The following is a 23,713-nucleotide window of genomic DNA, read 5'->3' on the forward strand; positions in this document are numbered from 1 at the left end:
CCTGCTCCCCAGGGAGCTCTTCCCCAGGCAATCCTCCTGCTGAGTGCCTCTCCCCCGACGGCATTGCCCCCTGCGGCCAGCCCCTCTTCTCCTCACTCCAAACACCCTTTAGCTCCTCTCCACCTACGGCCCTCTTCTCTTTCTCTCTGCCTTTGGCATCAGTTGGTCACTCTCTGTTTTGGGCACTTGCTGACACTGTGGTATCTGGAAGGGGGTTTTCTCCCTGGGCTGTTTCCCAGGTCCACAGGGTGCTGTGGGCAGTGTCACTTCTGCCCACAGGGAGGAAAACTGAATGTTGAGGGGGGAAAGAGGACCTGTCATCTTTTACAAAGCACATCCTTGAAATGATCCAGGAAAGGGCACAAGGGTCAGGGGTTTCACATGTTGCATTTGAGCGCTGTACCAGAGAAGCTTCTCACTTTCATTATGGATCTTTTCAGATGAAATTTGGATGTAACCTTATCTTGTGACACTCCTTTCATGCCAGCATGAACCCAAAGGAGGAAAGGTACCCTATTTGTTTCTTTCAGATCTTTTATTTGATCAAAGTCTTACCTGCTTCAGGGCCTCTCTTCTCCCATGATCACGAACCACTCTATCACTATCTGATAGTTAAGTTGCTTTATTCCAGAGATCATGAACTCATGTTAGTGTATCAGCTTTACTGCTGCAGTATTGCCAGGAAAAGATTGCTTATAGTGTAGGCTACTCACATTTTCATGGGGTTGTTCCTTCAGATCCACCACTGTTGGGACCGGCTTTTCAGGACCGCTACAAAATTTACACTTTGCAGATTCTTCAGTTAAGTTATGCTTCTCAAAACACAAAAGAAATTCATCATCAACTTCATAATTCTTTTTAGAAGTACATTTGGTGTAAATCTAGGCTGTTCCCATAAAAGCAAACAAAACCACTACTTTTAGTGTAACCCCAAACCTCCTTTTCAATAAGTATATATATATGTCCAGAAACTCAAGTTACATTTAATTATCTAAGCTCCCAAATAAATGCAGTTTTCATGTTTACTGTTACTTCCTAAGACCTCAATGGAAAGTATTAATTGATTTTCATAGGAATATGTGAAAAACATGTTAATTTAGTTCTCCTTTAACATTCTGTGAAACACCCAGACTGTGACAAAAAAAGAGCAAACTAACACTCAAGTTTTAAAATACAGGCATACCTCAGAGATATTGCGGGTTCAGTTCCAGACCACCACAATAAAGCAAATATCATAATAGAGTGAATCACACAATTTTTTTGATTTCCCAGTGCATATAAAAGTTATATTTACACTATACTGTAGTCTATTAAGTGTGCAATAGCATTGTCTCTAAAAAAACAATGTACCTACCTTGATTAAAAAATACTTTATTGCTAAAAGATGGTAACCATCATCTGAACCTTCAGCAAGTCGTAATCTTTCTGCTGACGGAGGGTCTTGCCTTGATGTTGATGGCTGCTGATTGCTGAAGGTTGGGGTGGCTGTGGCAATTTCTTAAAATAAGACAACAATGAAGTTTGTTGACTGTTCCCTTCACAAAGGATTTCTCTGTAGCATGCGATGCTGTTTGATAGCATTTTACCCACAATAGAACTTCTTTCAAAATTGGAGTCAATCCTCTCAAATCCTGCTGCTGCTTTATCAACTAAGTTTATGTAATATTCTAAATCCTTTGTTGTCATTTCAACAATATTCACAGCATCTTCACCAGGGGCAAATTCCATCTCAAGAAACCACTTTCTTTGCTCATCCATAAGAAGCAACTCCTCACCTGTTAAAGTTTTATCATGTGATTGCAGCAATTCAGTCACATCTTCAGGCTCCACTTCTAATTCTAGTTCTCTTGCTATTTCCACCACACCTGCATTTACTTCCTCCACTGAAGTCTCGAACCCCTCAAAGTCATCCATGAGGGTTGGAATCAGCTTCTTCTTTCATGTCTTCACTGGAGTAGCACTTCTAATTTCCTTCAAGAAACTTTTCCTTTGCATTCACAGTTTGGCTAACTGTTTGGCACAAGAGGCCTAGCTTTCAGCCTGTCTTGGCTTTCAACATGCCTTCCTCACTAAGCTTAATCATTTCTAGCTTTTGATTTAAGGTGAGAGATGTGTGACTCTTCCTTTCACTTGAACACTTAGAGGCCATTGTAGGGTTGTTAATTGGCCTAATTTCAATATTGTTGTGTCTCAGGAAATAGGGAGGCCCGAGGAGAGGGAGAGAGATGGGGGAATGGCTGGTCGATGGAGCAGTCAGAACCAACACATTTGTTGGTTAAGTTTGCTGTCTTATATGGGCATGGTTCGTGGTGTCCTAAAACAGTTACAATAGTAACATCAAAGATCACTGATCACAGATCACCGTAACAGATATAATAATAATGAAAAAGTTTGAAATATTGCGAGAATTACCAAAATGTGACACAGAGACATGAAGTGAGCATATGCTGTCGGACAAATGACGCCAACAGATTTGCTCGACTCAGGGTTGCCACAAACCTTCAATTTGTAAAGACCGCAATATCTGCAAAGCGCAATAAAATGAAGTGGAATAAAATGAGGTATGCCTGTACAGTTCCTGTCTCTTCTTTAAAAACAAAACCCTCAGAAACCTACATTGAAATACAAGATGCATTCACTTTTTAAGACAATCTTGATACTGAAAAACTTCAGAGAGTGAGAGTGTTTGCATTTTGGAAAAAAACACCCCTGCATTTTAAAAGCATTTGTGATGGAAACATTTGTGATTAGCTCTGCTCCATCTTGTTAGTTGCTCAAAAGTGGCATAAATTTGCTTTAGCTTTGAAGGCTTTTTCCCTCTCTGTAGTATTTATAGTAGTTGTCCCAATGCCTTTCACTATGAGCAGTGATGCTACCTAAAGACACTCCATCTTGCCCCAGGTTGCTTTCTGGGGAGGGTTTTCTCCTCTATCAACCAGCTGCACGCCCAGGTGTTGGGTTGCCTGGCCGACAGCACAAACCCCAAGCAAGAAAGAAAGCCACCATGACTGATAAATGGCATCTGTCCATTTTTGCATTGTACTCCGTTTTTATTTGTATGCATTGCAAGTTTGTGCTGGCCCAACTACACAGGCTGCTGCCATTACTGCTTATACAAAGCATCTGCTCTGGTTACAGCCAAGGCCTGAAAGCAGTCCTCATTTGCCTTTCCAGTGGTGAGAAGGGATATTATTTATTTCTCATTCCTCCCAAAGACCTCCGGTTGAAAGAGGCAGGCAAAGACCCGCCAGCTGACCACTCGATTGAATGAAAAGGGGAGTTTTTAGTAACAGCCAAAGGGACTGATTTTTTACACCATATGGCTACACAAGGGCCATACAGACACGAACACCAAGCTGGTGTAATTCACCTGTGGTCTGTTGGCACTCGATACACCACTCAATTGTTCAAGCCCCAGATCTTATGCTTAAACAATGCTAACACTTTTCATCATTGACTGATTTTACTTCTCTCAGGCTGTGTCATAACTTGAAGGGATTTGCAGATTGTGACACTAATGGGTTGTGACGAAGGAGTGGCTTTTAGTACAGCAGAAGAGCCTTCCTAAGTGAACTGGTCCAGCCTACAGGTGATTCTAGGGCAGCTGATATAGCCTATTACCCTTTTTATCATGAGTCAAATTTGTCAGTGAAGTCTTTTCCATGTTTTATCATCATTATATTCCTCCTGATGGATGCACCTGCTCTGTAGGCAAACTAAATCCTTATATTAAACTCCTTTCAACCAGTTTTCACACCCACTTTTCTCGAATGCTCACCCCGCCCCTCCAGAGAGAAACATGCACTTCGGATATTTGCGTTTTTCTGTCTATCAGCCCACAATGCTCTCTCAGTCAAGCTATAATGAAAATAGCCTGCAAGTTAGGGATGAATCCACAGCTGAAACCCTCTGCCACACCAGAGGAGCTCCCATTACTAAAGTACAGCCTAGCCAAGAGCAGAAGACCTGAGTCAAACTGCTCCCCAGGCCCGGCCAGATCTCAGTGTGTCGGGAGCAGCTCCTGACCATGGTCTGGGGGCCTCAGCGCAGAGCTGTGTGGCCCAAAGCTGAGCCTCACCGCTCTGCTGCTTTAATTCCTGGACCAGACACAAGAATGGACATCAGCCAACGGAAATGGAAACTTTCGCCTTTATGTTTAAAAGGCTGAGTGCATTCTTCACTCAGTGGAGATGAGGGTTAATAGCTGGAATATCAGGCAGTCTGACACTTATTCTCCTTTTGAAGCTTTATTTTGCTTTGAAGAGCTGTGAAACAAGCTTGGAGTAGGGAAGAAGTTACATCATGAACCTGCACATTTCCTGCCAGGAGATACGGGCCTTACCATAGCTCAAGAGACACTTTGTGTGTGAGTCACTGACACCTGCTCTTTTCTTGTCTCATCAAATGGATCCTGTTTTTCTGATGGTCAAGTTTAAGTCTGTTAAAGGGGAAAACCTCTGCCTTTTCAGCATTTTTTGCTCCATTATCAGAAAAGAAACATTATCTTTCTTTTTCTCTGGAAACCACTCACAGCGTCAGGCCTGTCAAACCACCTCAGGAGAGCAGTTTTCTGGAAGCTGCATGTCTTTTCTGAAAGGCATCTCACCAGAGACCTGACAAATAGTACACTGCCTGACTTCAAATATAACAAAATGAAACAACTAGGGTTGGGGAGGAGGAGGAAACAGGCCGACCCTAAAATTTCTGACATGCTGAGATCCACTCGGTCAGGTGCACACTTAGTGTGACCCTACAGCTCAGATTGACACCACTGACAAGTTTGGCCCTCTGTTTTTCTGTGTGCCAGGTAAGGAGAACTGTCTGCTGAAGCTGTTTGGTTTCTCTCCTTGTCTTTTGCCTCACTGAATTAATATAGTGCTTATCTCAGGTGCTGAACTGACACTCAGCCTTACTTCTTTATCTACAAATAACAGCGGCAACTTTCCAGCCTCAGCCCCAAGCAGAAAGAAGTGCTCCTCTGCAAATAGCAGCACCTTTACCCTCGGAGGAACATGGGAGTGAGCAAGATTTCTGGGGAAGAGATTTGTGAAAACTGTGTTCAAATGGGAAAGATTTTCCTCCTTGTTATTTTCTTAAATGCCGTGGGTGCTCGGTATAAAGAGGGCTGAGCTAAATACTCCCAGGCTCCTGAGAGTGTGATGCTCACAGCACCCACTGCCAGGCTCCACCAGCCAAGACCCCCAGGCAGGCTGTATTGCAAGATGCTCCTCCATAAAAAACAACAAAAAAGTACTTGTCACAGAAATTCCTGGTTCCTTTAGCTAATTGTCAGGCAGTTTCACCATTATCTCCCAGCTGGACCTCACCTCGTCCATGCAGAGGGCAGTCAGTGTCCAGTCGCACTTGTGCTTGTGTCCCCTGGACGGCACTTCATCTTCTGATTCTGGCCTTGGACTTCTTTGTGCAAAGTCAACAGGCTCATACAGGGCTTATAGTAAGGAAAAGTTGCCAATTAATTCCTATTCATTAAAAGCAGTGGCTAATGACTTTGTGTGCAGCAGTTTTCTCAGAAAGAGGCTTTGCCATTGACTGATCTCCTCCTGTCTGCCCTCCTTGGGCCCTGTGACTTCTGTACACCTATTTGTGCAAGGCCTCGGCTTCAGCAAGGGAAAGGGTGACCTGAGGGTCTCTTGTAGTCTTGATGGATGCGGGAAACACATTTCCCAGCATGTTGCGTCACACCCCCCCCCCCCCCCAGCTATTTGTGCAACAGGGAGAAGGAGATGCCCTAGTTAGGTACACTGCTGTCCTTCCCCTGAAGCACCTACTGTTCTCCGATCACCATCCAAAGAGCTTGGATGTTTACATTTCTTCCCTCTCCTGGGGCCTGGCACCTCAAATTTCAAAGAGGAAGGTGCTAAATTAGCCTGAAGACTGCCCCATGTTTTCAAAATATTCAAAAATAATCTTGAAACAGAAGTGAATAGTGAGAGAAGTTTGCTGATGATATTCAGGATAGTCAAGGCAAAGGGCGGACTGTGAAGAGTTGCAGAAAGACCCCACGGCACTGAATAAAAGGGTAATAAAATCACAGATGAAATTTGATGTAGATAAATGTAAAGTGATGCGCATGGGAAAAGACAATCCTATCTTTACGTACAAAATAATGGGCTCTGAGCTGACTATTCCACTCGGGAATGAAATCTTGAGGTTATAATAGATAGCTCTATGTAAATGTCAGCTCAACACTCAATAGCAATCAAAAAACCAAACAGAAAGCTAGGAATTATTAGGAAAGGAGTAGAGAGCAAAACAGAGCAAATCATTACACTGCTTTATAAATCCATGGGCTCCCGTCTCTTGAATACTATTGTGCAGTCCTGATTCACCAATCTCAAATATGATATAGAAGAAATAGAAAAGCTACATAGAAAGGCAATTGAAGATGATCAAAGGCATAAAAGGGCCTCCATTCAAGGAGTGGCTGAATAGATTAACTCTTCTTGTCCTGGAAGAAAAATGACTGAACAAGAAACATGACAGAGTTTTGTGAAGGGAAGAGTGGCATGACGAGGGAACAGCTGTTTACATTCTTCAGTGTTCATCAAAAAAAAAAAAATCATCAAGCGTCATTAAGTGACAAGTTCAAAATAAACAAGAAAGATTCCTTGCTATAGGGTACAGTGGAAGTTTACATTGGTTCACTATGGATTAAACCAATCAGTGGAAGAAGAATCTGTCAAAGGCCATTACATGCAAAGACACCATCTATAGTTCATGAAGTTTCTGAGTCACAGATCACTAGAGGATGAAAGAGTATTCAGGGAAATATTAACAAATGTTTGCTTTATTTTTGTATTTCTTCCTGAGCATCTGCTGGCTTTTATCCAGGATAGGATGCTGGGCTAAGATGCACTTTTGGGCTGACCCTTTGCAGCCATTCTCATGGCCTGCATTTCACGCCAGGTCATTTCTCACACAAGGCAAGGCAGCTTAAACGTGGCCCAAGGAAGTCTTTTGTTGCTGCCTGTCATCATTTTTGACACAGCCCCCTGCATCACGGAGATAAAGCTGCTTGGTAGAATTCCAGGCTAAGCACTCAGGTATGATTTTTGTCTTAAAGGTATTTCCACCAAGAACCACTGGGAGCTAGATCTCCTTTTTCTCTAGCTCCCAAAGCAAAAGCCTCTACCCCTCTCAGCAGAGGAGAAATCAGGGAGCTGTAATTAGCAGGCTATCATTTATCTGCTCTGTAGGCGAATCATTTCAGAGCAGTGACCCTTACTCATGGGATATCACAGCAGTGAGCCCTGCAGTCCACTGCGGCCGTGTTGTGGAAGACAAAACAGTGAGCTCTGTCCTTCCTGTGACTATTAGTGAGACCCCTCAATCAGACCCTAGTGACTGAGGAAAGCATTGAGTTGTGTGAGCGCTGATTGTCCCCTGTTGGTACAGTGACACATAGCAAAAGGCACATGGTGCAGAAACCAGATTCAAACCATCTCCTTCCATTACTACATCTAGGACCTGAAGACACCTATCCAATCCATCTGTCCCACATGGACAAGTTGCCTCCACAGATTCCTTGGTTGGAGGACAAGTCATTCCGAAATGCAGATGAAAACCAAGTACCTAATGCTACGTGCAGGCCTTTAATGTGCATCTCATTTTGCAGTGAAAACATGACCTGGCAGTGGCTGTGTCTCAGAACAAGCATGTTTTATGGAAATCAGCTTGCCTTCCCTCAGCCTGGCTTGTATCACCTTGTTTACTATTGTTCCAAGGCAGCATTCAAAGAGAACTGCGCCTGCTTTGCTTATTATTCACGGTTACAAATGATGGGCTAGTGACAAAAAGAAAATAAACAGCAGTGGCTTCAATGGTCAGTCCAAAGCTGAGTGACTCACTTCAGGTTTTCCCATAGTAAATTATAAATAAACATCAGGACGCTCTGATGACATGATATGCAAGTGCCACTTCTGGCTGAAAACTCACCACATTAATAACAGGACCTGATTTACGTTTATGTCCTTGTGCACCTTTCTAAGATCTCCTTAAAACCCATACCTTGACTGTTTACCAGCTGATGAATAGAAACTAGTAGCATAACTTTGCTCCTCATTTCCAATAAGAAATGAGCATGATGGATAGTGGCTATTACAAGATAATCACCCCCTGGGGGAAATTACTGATCCCAAGTATCTGTTTTCCTGAGATCATGATAATCTTCCTTGTGCTCAGTAGCATTGGAAAAGCTTGTTAAACTAGCCCAGCTTTCAGGTTATTGCCCCTCACAGTGTTTACCAGCCTGCTGTATTTTGGGAGGCTGGCTGTATCTCCCAGGCAGCCTTGTTCTTACACTGCTTGCTCAGTAATGTGGAGGTGATGCTTATTTCCTGAAAACCTACCATTTTCACTTATAAAATTTAATTTAAACTAAATGTAAGACCAAATTCTATTCTTATTGACACCTATGCTCTTTTGCAACAACTCAGAAGGAATAATGATGATATACATTGATACAGGAGGACAATCAGACATCTCTCTATTCAACTGATCCGCACAGGAGGCAGCACAAAAAGCTCCATTACACACATGGACGAAAATCTGATGGTGATCGTTATGAAAAATACCATTTCTAGACCCTGACTTTCCATTAGGAAGGGGTTCCCGCTGTGTTTGGCTCAGTATAGATGGCAAGGAAGAGGGCCTTGACTGCAGAGCTCAAAATGCAAGTGTATAAGAGCGAGAAACCCCAGCTCTTGTCTGCAATGTGGGGAAGCCAAGCGGCTTCCTCACTCTCCTCTGCCTCTTCCTCCCCTGTTCCAGCTGCCCCTTTTATCCACTCATCCTCCTTGATGCTCCCCATCCCCCACCAAACACAGTCTCTCTAAAGTGGCCCTCTTGGGCAGCCAAGTAAAGCAAATGAACGAGAGGATGCCCAGACCCTGCTTCTCAGTGTGCTGAGGCACGGGCTGGCCTTGTCCCATCATGACTGAAAGTCCAGAAGGCTTATTTTGGTGTGCTGGTTTTAGTGTCAGACACTGGAGGACACATCTCAAATGTTCTGGGCCAAGGAGGAAAGATACACCAGGCAGGTCTGCCTGCTCTTGGTGCAGTCGCCGAGGGCTCTGGTTTGCCTCAGTCCTGGTCAAGGTGCTCTTTGGTATTTAGAGGCCAAAACTTTGAGAAACACATATGCATCGCTTCTGCCTGGCTACACAGCTGTCTTGGAAGCCACAAAAAGGTAGAGCCCAGGCAAGCCCTGCTTTAACAAGCTTGAAATGCAAGAGGTAGCATTAGATAGATGAGTGTGACAGAGAAAAACACCTTGAAATATTCAGAAGGCCCAATCCAAATGCTGCTGAAGTAAGTGGAAACCTGCTGAATTAAGTGGGCTTTTGATCAGGTGACAAAGGGAGGCAGGCCGTGGTGGCAGGGTGTGCATGGAGGAGAGCAGAGCCTCCTGGACCTCCAGGCCAGGGCACCCTACAGCCACAGACACCATCTGATGCATGCAGCCCCGGTGGGCCGCGGGTGCAGCCCTCATTATCTCAGACTCCTAGCTTCGGTGATTGTCTTATTTTAATATGGTTGCTCTGAATAATACATAATTCTTGTGAAGAAAGGCAGGTATTTTTGTGCAGGAGGAACTTGGCAGCTCTGAATACTGAGCAGCAGTTTCCTCAAAGCAATAGGATTCAACGTGGTAATCAAACCTATTAGCATTAAAAGGAACTGTCTAAATGTCAAGCCAAGTTCAATAAATAAGCACCAACACATTTAGAAATAGCTTAGAATGGAGAATTAAAAGTTTTGCTGCTAATTATGTTTCTTATTTTAGATTTCTGTCAATTCTAGCTCTTTACTTCCATTCAAATGAGACAATCATTTGCTGCCAAGAGAAAAGAAATGAGATGTTCTGGAGGTTAAGGGTGGGCAAATCTGTTCGTACATACTAAAGCACTAATGTGGACCTCAATTCCCTCATGTGTATCTGGAAGCACCATAAATGAGAATTGCCCAGTAGTTAGGAGATCCTTCAGTCAGGAGTTCCCAGTTTCCAGGACACGCATCATCAGAAATGCCTCTGTCTGGACTGGAGACCTGTTCCACTTTTCTCCCAAGGAAAATGTACCATCCAGCCTGCACCTTGACCTTTGCCGATACAAGTTGCTGATCTGTCATAATCTCAGCAGGATGGAAAATCCTGGCTGCAGCCAGCCAAGATGATATTATCTTCCATACTCAGATGTGTCTCAGCATATGCTGTTCTCTGTGCTCAGCTTTGCACTCACGAAAAAATGCAACCAGAGCAGTCAGATACCCCAACACCTCTGCATCCTCCAGCCTCCTCGTGCAGCAAGAGCCCCACCGCTCCTCCTATACCTCTTGATCTCATGAGACTCAGGAATGGCAACAGACACTCCAGTTTTTGTAGGCCATGGCCTTCACTTTGAGTGAAAAGCAGCAGAGCGATGATGGGGAACTCCAAGAGCCTGTGTGTGATTTGGGCTTCTGAAAAATCAAGTTGTGGGATGTTGTTTTACGGCTACAGCATATGCACTGTAGGGCAGGACCTGGCCCATAGCTTACAGTCAAAGAAACTACCGCCAGAGGTATACCGTTTGAATTAGGTGAAAACACTGGGCTCAGGGGCAGGGAGATGGGAGGAGTTGTACTCCCTATAATAAAAATGGAATTGCTAGGTCTAGCCATAGGAGGGCAAGGGAGGGGAGGAAGAGCTCCTCCAGTGAGCCTAAGGCTTGTGGCACACTTCCCAGGAGAGGGGCAGCAGAAGTAGGGAGTGTAACTTGCTGGAGGCACATTTTATAGCAGGTTTAGGAAACAGTTATGATTTTAACAACCAAACCTACTATTCTGGACCCAACCACGTCCAGCACTGCCTGAACGGAAGTGGCTCGCTTAGTCTGGTACTTCGAGGCAGTAATGACACATAACTGATACTGATGGCAAAGGCTAATCCACTCTGCCCCATAATATCCCCAGTCAATCATGCAATATTCTGTTATTGGAAAAACTCATTTTTGCCCCTCCAATGATAATCAGTGTATGCCCTGAAGCACAAGGCTTGATAGCCTGTGTAATTTGCAACCTAGCTAAGTGTAACTGCAGATGTTAATCCTATTTATATAAATGCCTGACAAGCAAAAGTAGGGATGCAGCAAGGAGCTGCAGGGCTGGGGGAAGGAATGGAGCAGGGTTTCCAGGAATTCTCCTTTGGCAGATTTCAAGCTGCTGCACCCGGTGATAGGAAACCAAGACATTTGGGTTGGCAAAAGGAGGTAACCCAGGCAAGTATTTGTCTGTAATGCTGTCCCTCACTTTGCCTATTATCTATTTTGGCAAATACTGGAGCAGTTTCCACTGCAGAGCATATCCCCTACTTTGGGCAGCCCCTTTCTATGTAACGAGTGCAGAAATGTGCATGAAAGCCAGTGGTAGTGTTGTGATAATAAAAAACTCCAAACAAAAAAAGCAAGAATCTCATTTTTCTGCCTTTTCCCCTTCTTTCCCCAGTATGAATGCTTTCTATCCCAAGCAGAAAGGACGTGTTTTGCTACAATCAGGACTGTAGCTATCCAGACAGAACAAGAAAGCAGAAGTTACCTTTTTTGTAATATTTTGACATGAAACTTTCAATGCATGGCAAGGAACATCATTAACTTGCTGAGTCTATCTCCCCAGCTCTCTGGAGTTGGTCCTTCTTTGCTTTACAGTTTTTGCTCTGCTATCCAACTAAATTTCTTCTCTCTGTTTCTCCCGCTTTGCTTCTAATTCATGTCCACCTCCCCTTTCAATTTTCTCTCCCTCTGTTTTTCCACCTTTCTCTTCCTCTTTTCTCTGCCTCTCTCCTATTCCCTATTCATTTTCCTTCCCTCCCTGGGGTCTTCCCTTCTGTTTTTTTTCTTTTATACCCCCACAGCTATGGATAGTTTTCCTTCTCTGATCTCATATTTCTTGCTAATTTTCTCAGATCTCCAGTTTTCCTTCTTTTGCCCCTTTTCCATCCTTTTTTTTCTCCAATCCACATGTTCTTCTTGCCTCTTGTGTTATCTGATACCCCATACTCCACCTACCTGAGATGTGGCAGAACCGAAATTCATTGAAATTAAGGAGGAAGAGCACGGGAGGAAGGCAGCCACAACAGGCCACCTCCAGTTTGAGACGCAGAAGCCCAGTCACTCACCTGACCCTCTCCTGGAGGCTACGTCCAGTGTCCTGACAAAAATGGCCACATACACATTTCCCTTATCATTCTTATTACAGCTCTGGATGTTATGACTAGATAGGATCACTTGTCCACCACTACTACCAAATATTGCCAGTCTCTGATCCACAGCAGCAAATGAAGGACTTTAAATGGTTCGGTTATTCTTATGAACAAAATGAGTTTTGGTTTAGCCTGGAATTTTCAAAGCTGGGCATCTAGAAACCTCAGATTTAATTCATAGTTGCCGTGATTAATGAAAAGATCACACTGTACCTTGTTCACACAGTCCTGTTTGGTTTTTTTCCTCTCCTCCTTCAGTTGCTGCCTCTTTCTCAGTTTCAGTTCTCTCCTTGCTCTCTTCCCTCTCAGAGTATTTCTCACTGTCGAAGAGCACCACTAAGTATGGAGGAAAAAGCACAGGTTCTTGCAGTGTGAGAACACAGCACTGAAATAGCTTTTACACCTTTGCAGGTACTAACGGGAGTCATGTGGAGCCTGGACCAGACTCCTGCACTACAGACAGCCCGGTCAGAAGAAGGTGATGGTCCATCTAATGATGCCCACTTGATGTACATTACCTGGACATTTTGAGAGAGAAAAAGGCCCCCTGTCCTGTAGTTAGACATGAATTATGAAATACAAGAAGGTGGAAGTTATTTCCTAGTTCTGGGGAGGAACCTGAGCACATCAGGCTAAGCAGGTTCTTGTAACTGTTGTTAGATTTCTATAAATATCAAATGTCTAGCTGTCATTTGAATCCTACTACATGATTTGCCCCAGAGCATTTTTGGCAGTGAGCATGGCCTTCATCTTCCTTTGTAAAGGACTCCACTTGGCTGAGAAATATCAAGAAGTTTAGGAAAACTGTCCCACTACTTTCCTGTGACAAGAGTCACCCTTGGAGGTCCTGGGAAGAGACCACAGCAGTAGCGGCTGGGGAGAGCCACCAGGAGCAGCTGAGCGCTGTGGGGAGGTGAAAGGGCTGAAATCGAACGACTGCGCTCAAGAGCCTCCATCGTCAGCATGGCCAAGGCTGAGATGGGAGTACAGGTCCAGAGAGAAAGATGCTGTCCCGTGAGCCCAGAAACCTGTGTGAATTTCAGGTTACTGAGGCCCAAGTTCACCCCTGTGCCTAAATTAGGAGGATAATACAGTCAACAACCAGGCACCTCCAGCAAGTGCTTCAAAGGAGGGCAAGTTTGCAGCTCACTCGGGTGGTATGAGATGGGGGCATAATTCTCTAGTTATTCACTTATAACAGGGTAGGAAAAGGTACTTCCTCACCTTACCAGGGTGTAATGAGACTTAAATATATTAGATGTCATAGGCTGGGTGATAATGAGGATGTGGGCTGTGTAACCACCTCATTCAGAAAGTATGAACTATCTGAGCAAGACTGAACTGCATCCCGTAGACAATTTCTCTACTGAATGGCCACTCAGTACTGAAAATACTCTTTTAATTGCCAGTCTGGAACTAAACTGTGGGAGGAAGGGTTAAATATTCAGCAAGGTGCTGAATCTGTTTCCTCTGCAAATGAATACTCAAAACACACACTTGCACTGGTAATTGGTACTTGTGCATGCAATTACTCTCTCCGCCTATTTCATTGAGGCAGGGGAGGAAGGGAGGTCACTAGTTTGTAAGTGCAAGAAAGACACAATTTCTAAGAATTTACAGCTTCAGGTAAAATGTGGTCAAATGACTATCTTGGGAGTAGCAGAAGCGAAAGGTGCAGTGCAGGAAAACCTGGGCTTTGCAGGAGCTCTGACCAGCTGATTGCAACAGTCCCACCAGCACTGCAAGCCAAATGCTGAGCAAAATTTCTGGCCCCTGATTTCCCTAGCTTTGCTGCCCTCCAAACAACCCTGCAGCTCCCAGCACCTGCATCCCGATGTGTTACTCCTTAAACCATCTGTTGTCCTGTGGGATTAAGCAAATAGCAGCATTTCGCTGGTCTTATTCTGAGCTTAGCTAATTTAAACTGAACACCCCAAAAACCCAAACCTAAGGACAACAGTGAGGTTGGGCTGGCAGGGGATGCTAATATCTTCTATTGCATCCGTTAATATAGATGGAAAAAAATAAGCTTTCGGTCACATTTGCTGCTTTCTTTTGGACCCAAGGAAGTGCTGGCGCACCCAAAGGCACATTTTCTACCCCAACTATATATGGCAATTGGTCTAATAAAAATGTGTTTCATTTGCCTACAAAAATCACTATTCTGAGCACTTTACAAATATAAAGCATGCTGTTTGCTATTCCTGGCTTCTTTTAAAAGGCCAGGTCTTGCTGTTTATGTCAGTGAATGCACTGGACAGATGCTACTGCCAAGTGAGTGCTGCTGTAGGAGCCTTCACATTACATTTTCTCGGCTTGATCCTCCACGCACTTAAATTGATTTTACAGTCATGATACTCCTGAGACACTGGGGCAGCTGCTTCAGGTTTGCACCAGTTTATGTAAGATTAGAATCAGGCCCAGGCCTGATTAGCTTGTGTGCCTTGCAATTCCCAGCCTATGCATTGCAGGCACTTTTACTTCGGTGAGATCATATCTGTGTTTCCAGAGGGTAAAGCATATGGCTGGGAACCACAAATGGGATATGTGCAAAGCTGGTGCTACCTCTGGGAAGTGATCGTAGTGAACCCATTTAAAAATTAGGCAAAACTAGTTTAGGATCTGTCTGGGATGCTTATGCCAGCAAGTGACAACTGCAACTCTTTCAGCATCTCTAAGACCATTTGCAGAGGAAGGTATGGTCTAAAAAGATGTATTAAAATCCAAAGACTAGTGCTGCTCACCTTGATGTTTTGTGGGTTTAAGGCTGCTCCGTTTTGCTCCCTCTGAGCTTTTCTTCTCTTCTGCTATTACTGAAACAGCCCAAACATCATGTTTTAGTTATAAAGTGAGTTTAGTGGGTGGAAGGGTGGGAGGGGAAGGGGGATTAAATTTACTGCTCCTGTGACTACAGATCTGAAATAAATCTCCGATTCAATGATAGATCAATAACACCAAGATTGGGTTTAAATTATTAATAAACTATGAGAAATGAGGATAATTATTCTATGAGTCACAGCTCTCTAATGCACTGCACATTTTTCCCTGAGACATCTGCATTGAAGCACAACCTGCCTATCTTTTGGCAAAAAGCTACAGCCAAGAAGTTAATGTCTTTTGTTTTGCTAGCTAAGCATTTAATAAATCCTCCTGGGCTGGGATAGCCTGGTGACAATGTATTTCTGGGCACACGCCCAGGACCACATCACCATCCTGTGCTCTCGGCAGCCTGAGGGCCAAACTTGGCAGGGATGTTTTCCTGGGCACTATGACTTGTGGGGGTAGTGCTTTTCTCAGAGATAAACACTCTGGTCAGGATCCCCTAAAACGTTTAAGTGTCCAACATGCCCATGGAAATCAGTGCAACGTCAGCTCTCAAATGTCCCTCTGAACCTGGACAGCTGTAAAAGAAGGAGTTGAGTTAGCCTAAGAGGAGACTCTGGCCTTGAAGGGTGATGTTGAATGGTTGCAGAGACTCATCGTGCTGGTGGCAACCAGGAGGAGCAACCTCTGGGCTGCGGGAGGCAGGAAGGTGCCTCCAGGTGCTCTTGAGGTCAGGGCTTGTCATGGTGATGGTCAGCAAGACAGACTTCAAGGGCAGGCTCAAACCCATGCTTAACTGCTAGAATTGCTATACTCTTAACACAGGCACTACTGCTTTTGGGTGATTTCTTTGGCTCACTGCAAAATTAGCTTTTGACTGGGCCTTGACCGAGCAGGCTCGGGTCGTACAGGCTCAGGGCACTCTCTAGCATGGCTCTGACTTATCCTTGGGCTCTCACTGATATCTAGCTGGATCTGTATCTGTACCCAAGTGTTCTCCTTTAGCCAATTTCTACACGAAATACCTAGTAATGTGGAAAGCAAACCAAATCTAGATGTAAGGAGAAAAAGCTGTGGATCCTTTGCATGGACTAATAGGAAGGGAACAGGAAATCTGTTATGAGAGGCATTTATCCTCCCATCAAAGTGTTACAACTGGATCAACATTTCAGTGGAATAAGACCTACTTTTTGAGTATTTTTTAAAAAAAATACTCATGCCAAAAAGCCACTTTTTAAAGCAAACCTCCATTTTCATTTCTCTAAAACTGGCTCTTTTGGAGAGTCAAATACTTGTGATGTTGAACAGGCCTGCTTTAAATGAACTCATGGTCCTCCCTGGCAGCCAGGGATTTACCTGAATAGCTCCACTCTGTCTGAGTTGTCACGTCCTCGACATGGTGCCTGCTGCTGCAGGGGGAGGCAGAAGAACCATCGACATGCTGCCTGCAAAGATGGGATGGGTGGGATGCTCAAACTCAGTTTATGCCCAGAGGAGAAGAGTGCTCAGGGATTTAGGAACAGGCAAGTTTTCCCAGCAGTTACTGATGCTTCTTGGTGTCATCGTTTTGGACAGGTAACATCAGTCACTTTAAAGAGCCATATTTCAGAAAATGAGAAAGTTCGGCCTCTGCATAGCAAGGAGAGATGCACTCGCAAAGCTAAGGGCAGCAGAGGGTAGTGGGGTAACTGTCAGCCTCAGCACCCAAAATACACAAGGAGTTTTGGTAGGAACTGTGCATAGAGGCCTCCACAGACTTACCACTTTCTTACCTCTAATTCACTGGGCACTTTACACTAAACAAGGTTGTATCAGTCCTAAACTCCATATTTTGCTTTTCTCACTTTACATGATTCTGCAAATGGTATTAGTCTGCTCTGCTCCACTCTGCACTATGGCATTTGTTCTGCATCCCATGCAGGCTGTGGCTATGTTGGTGCCATTTCTGGCATGGGAAGCAGAAAGACTTCTCCCTTATCACAGCATGCCCAGCAACAAATGGTGCTTCCTGGAAATCCTCCCATTCTCCCTTTTCACCTGAAGTTCTCTGGCAAGATGTGAAATTGTTCTGAGCCTATGACACAGAGCTATCAAGGTTACCAGCTTACCAGCCGCTTCTATCCATGCAGTGCAGGGAGAATTTTTTTGTTTGCCTCTGACATACTAATTTAAAGATGCCTGTGGTCTTGGCAAATTAAAAAAAAAAGTATGAAAAAATATCATGATGAACAAAGTGCCACTGGGGCCTGACTGGATCTGATGCAAGGGAAAAAGTGAAAGGTTTCTGATTTTTTTTGTTTATCTGCATTAGTAATTCAACAAGGCCGTTACACATCACTGCTTTTTTATTAGTTGCCTAAGAATTTTAAAGGATTCTGGGCACAGCACACACAAATTAATCCATTCATAGATGAAAACCTCAGAGGAATAAAGGGAGCTGAGGTGCTCCAGTGCCTCCACCACCCTCCTATCTGAGCACCTTGCGAACATTACGCGTGTTTACGCTCCCAGCTCTGCTGAGGTAGTGAAACACCATCATCTACACCGTACAGGTGAAGAACAGAACCAGGAAGCACTATATTCAGGGGAGCCATGGGAAGGGATATAACTCAAATGTCATGGGAGTCCTAATTTCAGAGACCGAGGGGGCAGCAGTTGCCCGCTACCCAGCTCGCCAGACTTTTGCTCCCGGGACCGTCGGTGGCAAGAAGTCTGCTCATGCCAAGCAGACATCTGTAGCGAGGGTCTGGGCACGGCCCCAGCCATTTGCCGGGAGTCACTGCTTGAATCCTGACAGCCCAAGTCACAGCTGGCTCCTCAACAGCAGGTTCAGTTCATCCTGCTGCTGAGCTGACCAGCTGGACCACATCCCGCTGCAGGCAACAGTTGGCGATACACCTCGCAGGAAAGCATAAACCTATCAGATAGGTTGGCAGTAATGTTTTTCTTGCATTTGTGCAGCCCATTTGCTTATGCCAATGACTTTCTGTTAGCCCTCTTGGAAACCTTATGGCCAATTTCCCTTGATAGCACAATGGAGAATTTATCTCAGACCACATTTTCACAGCGCTTAGTAATTTTGGAAGAAATAGAGCCTAGACTCCTTCAGGTTGAAAGTTATAAATTTATAACACTATAACGAAAAAAATCTCACTGGATGTTCATGTAGCAATGCACCAGAGCCTTCCCTTAAACAGCTTCTTATATCCGTTTCCCCTTGGTGCTAAGCAGCTGTGGCAACATCTTTAAGGAAAAAAGCCAAAACATCCCTCAAATACTCATATAAAGAATACTGTCAATGAACTGAGTGCCACTTAAAGTACACCACAGAAGAATTTGGTCTTTTTTTGTCTCTTGAACAAGCATCTCTGTTCAGTTTCTCTTCTTTCTCCTCCTCTCTGCCTGAAACAAAGATTAGATATGTCTAACATTTATATTGGACAGCCAAAAGGAGTGAGCTACATCCCTGGCTGATGTAAATCAACATTGTTCTGGCAACACTGGTAGAGTGAAGGGTGGAATTACACTGATTTACCTCGGCTGGGGAATCGGGCCTACTTTTCCTCCCAAGATAAAAGAGCATTCTGCAAAATAAAAATCATACATCACAGCAATTTCTAAAGATGCTGCACAGGATTTATCTGTTTTTAAAAAGAAAAATAATTAAATCTACAGAGGCTGACAGTGTCCTTTCTAATATACCAAACAATGAGGGGCCCAAAGATAATTACTTAGACAGACATAACTTCCAGATTATTAATAGTGCAGATACAGCAGAGGCTGCCAGGTTGCGGATGTCTCAGACATACTGTAAATCTCCAGTTGTTAGGTGTTCCTACTGTGAGCCTACATATAGCATAAATACAGTCTAACTTGACTGAATTATATAGAAAAATGTTACCAATTACTTTCCTTACTTGGATTCCTCCAGCTTAGAACCAATGGGCAGAGCTGATAGGGAATCTGTCGCCAGTTCTGGAGAAGAGAGAAAAAGCTTTCTTTTAAAAAAGAGATTTTTTTTTGTGTAGAACAGCAGGATTTTTCTGCCTTGAAATTTCTTGCCATTTCATTATTTTGTACGTCAGATAAAACCTTCCCACCTTAATGGGGAACATTTTTCCTCATCTATTTTAATGGTACAATAAATTGCAGGCAGGTGAAAAAATAGCTCCCAAATTGAGCTGTAAAAAAGTTGCTGTAGACTGAGGACAGGCTCTGCAGAAGAAGGAACAAGGGTTACAAGCTAATTTACTTTGCCTTTTCCATTCAGGTTCTGTTTGTAAGCTCTCTGGATCTTCTAACTTTACCGACTCATTGGGAGAACATATTCCCAGGGGTGTTTAACCTTCATTGCTTATGCCGGTGTGCCTGCAAAGGGGTAACGACACCAAATTGAATTGCATGACTGCCTTCTCTTCTACTTCCAGCTGTTGCCAGTGTTGCTGAGCAGTTGCTGAGGGAAGGGGACCAGAGGCTGTCCTTCTGCGGGAAGGCCAGGATGCTACATGAGTATTGGGGACACTTGGGATTTTGGCCCAAACACCTCATATAGGCACATGAAATGCCCTGAGGGGCTTACCATCAGAGAAGCACCTTTTTCCTTCAGGTTTGCGTTAATTCAGTGGCCACATGTTACATGTTTCTCTCTGTGTGCAGAGCACAGCAGATCTGTTGCAACTCCCATCTACAGAGCTGATTGTAGTTTCTTAATCGGTAGAGATTTGCATTCAGCTCAAACACTCTACCAGTTGAACCAATGGTTACTGAAGGTATCTCAGTGCCAAAATGCCCAGTGCAGGTATTTTCAAAAAACCAAAGAGGATAGAGGGAGAGATTCAGGGCAGGAGTTTGCAGAAGCTGCTGGGAGAGAAGAGAGGTGCCCATGAAAGCACAGAGGCCTGGGCAAGATCATGGGCATGGAGGCATGTGGGGAGGGAAGAGGTGTTGGTGCAGCACAGTAAGGTGGCACGAGGAGATGGTGGAAGAGAAAATGTAGAAGAATATATTAGAGACATAGAAAAATGAGAGGCACAATTGTAACAAGGAGCCAGAAAGAGCATCAAAAGGTTGCAGCTCTGATTTTACAAGCCATTCTTATGAAAGACTAAAAACAATTCAAAGAGACTGAAAAAGGTCAAAGAAGACCCATGACTGTATAAACTCTTCCAGACATACTAATCATTCACTTTAGGTCCCAAATGAGGCATTCCCAAAGTTATATTTGATTTTCCTTGGTAAACCTACTTGTATTTAAATACTAGCCCTGAACCAGAATAGGCTAAAATAAACTTCATATTTCATCTGAATTTTAAATTGCCAGTTAAAAGGTGCGGAAATACAACACGCAATTCCTTGGGATAGCACTCAGAGAGGTTTCTGCATGCATTCGATTACAGTCACTTATGGCTGTTTCAGATCCTTGGCCTCTTGCAGGGGTAGATTTATCCTCAAGGATGCAGCTCATGAATGTCTGCTAAGAATATTTGATTTCCATGTGGAAAACTGTTCAAAAATAAACCTTGTGTGTGCAAACAGTCAGTTGTTCTCATTCTCAGAGGTGGGCAAGATTTGCATTTAAAAAAATGCAAAAGTGAGCAGAAAACAGTCTTGCTGGCCAAGCCCTGAGGAGGAATAATGCATGACTTCTTTGCATTAAGGGCTAGGCTGAATCCTTCTGGCCAGCTGTGCATTTCTGGCTGTGCCTAGGCTGGCTGTGCTGGGGGCTATCCTGCTATAGGCAGGTGGAATGCATGATGCCTCTCACCATATTCAAGCATGTCCAAAGAAGATATAGGGGGAAAGTCCTATCTTTCCTCTAGAAATTGATTTATACTTAGGATAAGGCCAAGGAGTCCCACTGGGATCACAGTTTGGGATCTTTGCCTAAAGACAGCTTGCCCAAAATGTGAGGAATGAGTTGCCATTCCTCACAGCCGCTGTGTGGTCCCCTTCCCAGTGGACCTTTCCTTTCCGACTAGTGCCACTTGTCCCTTTCTTATTCACTCCCCAGGGACAGCTGAGGCCCTGTCCTGCATACAGGAACAAGCCACATTCTGGCTTGCAAGCAGAGGAGATGGGCTGTGTTGTGACTGCTTGGAGAATCAGGCAGCCAGAACCAAAATGGGACAAGTTCTTCCATGCTTAGATTTTTTTTTTCCCCTGGAATTTAGGGACTCATCCTTTTTATAGATTAACCACATTTCTGTCTCTGTTATCTGCTTCTGAATGTCAGCTGGATTGCTTAATGAGCTGTAAAATATTATTAAAAGCAGGGTATGTGGAAAAAAATGTAAACACAGCTTTAGATACCTAGTAAAAGAAATTGTCTAATTCTAGTTTGATGGCATTTGCATGCAACAGACAAGCCTAAGTCACAATGCTTAGATTTTGAACACCTTGGGAAGTCAGAAGTGCTGTCTTATTTCCTAAAATGAATGGAGTAGGATTTCCAGATATACTCTGTCCTGGCTTCACTGTGCTTCCATTTAAGTCATTTATAAAGTCCCATTTTTTTCCAGCTGGAGTACTTAGACTAGCACTTTGTGTTTGTGTCAAGCTCTCTAACAGATTCCGCAGACGGGATCTGTATCTGGGTGCTAGTGCTCCTTACCATGTTCTCAAAGCTCAGTACCTTTGCCCAAATCGACTGTGCAAACCAGTTCAACAGTCCGCACAACTGCAGCCCTTGCTGGCAGGCAAGGAGGGTCAGACACCTGTGCTCCTCAGAACCCAGCACCATTTTAGGTGCCTACAGAGAAAATTTATATTTACTGTGTGCAAAAAGATCATAGGCATCCATCTAATTCTCTCTCCTTCCCACTAACAGATTGCTATGAAATACCTGTTAATAGCTTATCTTTCCTTGAAATTTCTTCAGAGATCTTCCAGTGAACTTCTTTGGGATCTTCACTCCACTTTGTGGGGAAGGATGAGGAGGCTCCTTCAGGCTCTTCATCCCAGATAAGCTCTCTGCTGGTTTTTCTAGTTATTTCTTTGCTGGAGAGAGCAAGATTGCTCTGCTTAATATAATCTTCTATTTTCTGCTTATTGAAGGCTTCTTTAGAATTCATGTACTCCTTTTCCAGCTTTTTCACATTTTCCTCTGTGAGGAGCGGAACAGCAGAGCTGGAATCTGATGAAATACTCCCAGGGGGGAATTTTTTTGGTTGGGACTGGTTACTGCCAGACCCTGACAGCTTGTGTCCATTAGACATATCTGCAATGCATTAAGGAGATGAGAATCTTCAGCAACAGGCAAAGTCAATTCATCATTCTAGTAACAAAGAAAGAAAGAAAAGAGAAATCCCATTAGTCATTTACTCCTGACGGGCATATTGATTGATGTAGTTAAAATGTTCACACTAAGATAACCTTATTAGATTGAAAATCACTTTCTTTTTAGAAGGATCTACTAGGCTGCAATTCAACAAAGCACTTAAACAAATACCTAATATTAAGGGCATGCTTAAGTCCCATTGGTAGGATTTTGTTAAATCAATTCCACGTAACACTTAAGGCCCAAACAGCCTGAATAATGCAGACAACTATCTGTATTCAAACAGGTCCAAAGATGAGAAACCAAATACCTTGAATCGTAACACACAATGAACCCTAGTCCCCACTAAGGCTGTACTAAAGATCACATTGGTGATTTCATTATTAACCCAGTTTGCATTGGCTGTAAAATGCTGTATGGTTGAAATTTACTCTATGAAGGCTGGAACAGAGTACACTTTATATTCATTATCAGTGCTCAGACAAATTATTTTGGACATTTTATGTTACATGCTGATGAAGAAAAAAATAAAAATATATAGTGGAATCTGTTGAGTCTGTTTAATTGGACCTGCTGATGGCCATCCGACAATGCCAATTAAATAAAGACAAACACAAGCAGTGCTCAAAGGACTTGCAGTGAATAAACCCTGGGTAAATACTGCATTATTTGTGTTATTGCATTATTCTGTATAGTTGTGCATCTGAAACATAAACTAGTTATAGGAAGCAACTCGCCCTGCTGTTTGCAATATCTGGTTAATTGTGTCTGCATTTTCCCTTCATCCACTCAGCCTGTTTAATGTCAAAACAGAAAGGAGAGGAAAATAATAAGGTTAGTTTGGCAGAACTAGTGCTTCAGAACCTCCTCTTCTCTTGCCCACCGCTCCCTGCCAGCTTCCATCAGGCATGATTTTCCTCTGCTGTGGCTAACTACAAACTGAGACTGCCATTTCCAGGTGTTTTACTGTTACAGGAGGTCAGAAACTTGCCAGTTCCCTGGGCATCAGGTTTGGGGCCCCTGTCTGGATCACCTCTGGGACACTGCGATGGTAACACCCTTCTTCCACATCTCTCCCAGCTGACTGCGCACACACGCACACACACACACAGATGCACACTCGCCAGGTGTTTAGGGAGCCACTCAGCTGGACGTGCTTTTTGCCTGTTGTCTGGGATGTCCATATGGGAGCAGACTGGGATTATGACTTTACATCTTGCTTGAAGGCCACTGCATGGACACGTGGCTGAGACTGTTAATTTAGAGCCTCTGCATTCTCCTTCTAAAAAACAGAACCATGTAGAGAAACTTGTCCAATGACCAGGTGTGAATCTGCAGAACCAGCAGACCAACAGACA

At 43.8% G+C, this 23,713-nt stretch overlaps 1 protein-coding gene across 1 annotated transcript in view; it reads right to left on the reverse strand.

Moving 5' to 3' along the window:
* The window catches only part of ERICH6B (glutamate rich 6B), a 33,716-nt gene extending 11,423 nt beyond the window's left edge, over positions 1–22,293 (reverse strand). The window contains exons 1-7 of the mRNA XM_064507138.1: positions 21,921–22,293; positions 18,997–19,054; positions 16,436–16,524; positions 15,001–15,069; positions 12,470–12,592; positions 5,328–5,449; positions 714–812 (exon numbers count right to left, since the gene is read on the reverse strand). Of these exons, the coding sequence (XP_064363208.1) occupies positions 714–812; positions 5,328–5,449; positions 12,470–12,592; positions 15,001–15,069; positions 16,436–16,524; positions 18,997–19,054; positions 21,921–22,293 (933 nt within the window). The remainder of the gene's footprint in view (positions 1–713; positions 813–5,327; positions 5,450–12,469; positions 12,593–15,000; positions 15,070–16,435; positions 16,525–18,996; positions 19,055–21,920) is intronic.
* Positions 22,294–23,713: the final 1,420 nt, after the last annotated feature.

Source organism: Dromaius novaehollandiae, chromosome 1 (genome assembly GCF_036370855.1).
Source record: "Dromaius novaehollandiae isolate bDroNov1 chromosome 1, bDroNov1.hap1, whole genome shotgun sequence".
NCBI lineage: Eukaryota > Metazoa > Chordata > Aves > Casuariiformes > Dromaiidae > Dromaius > Dromaius novaehollandiae.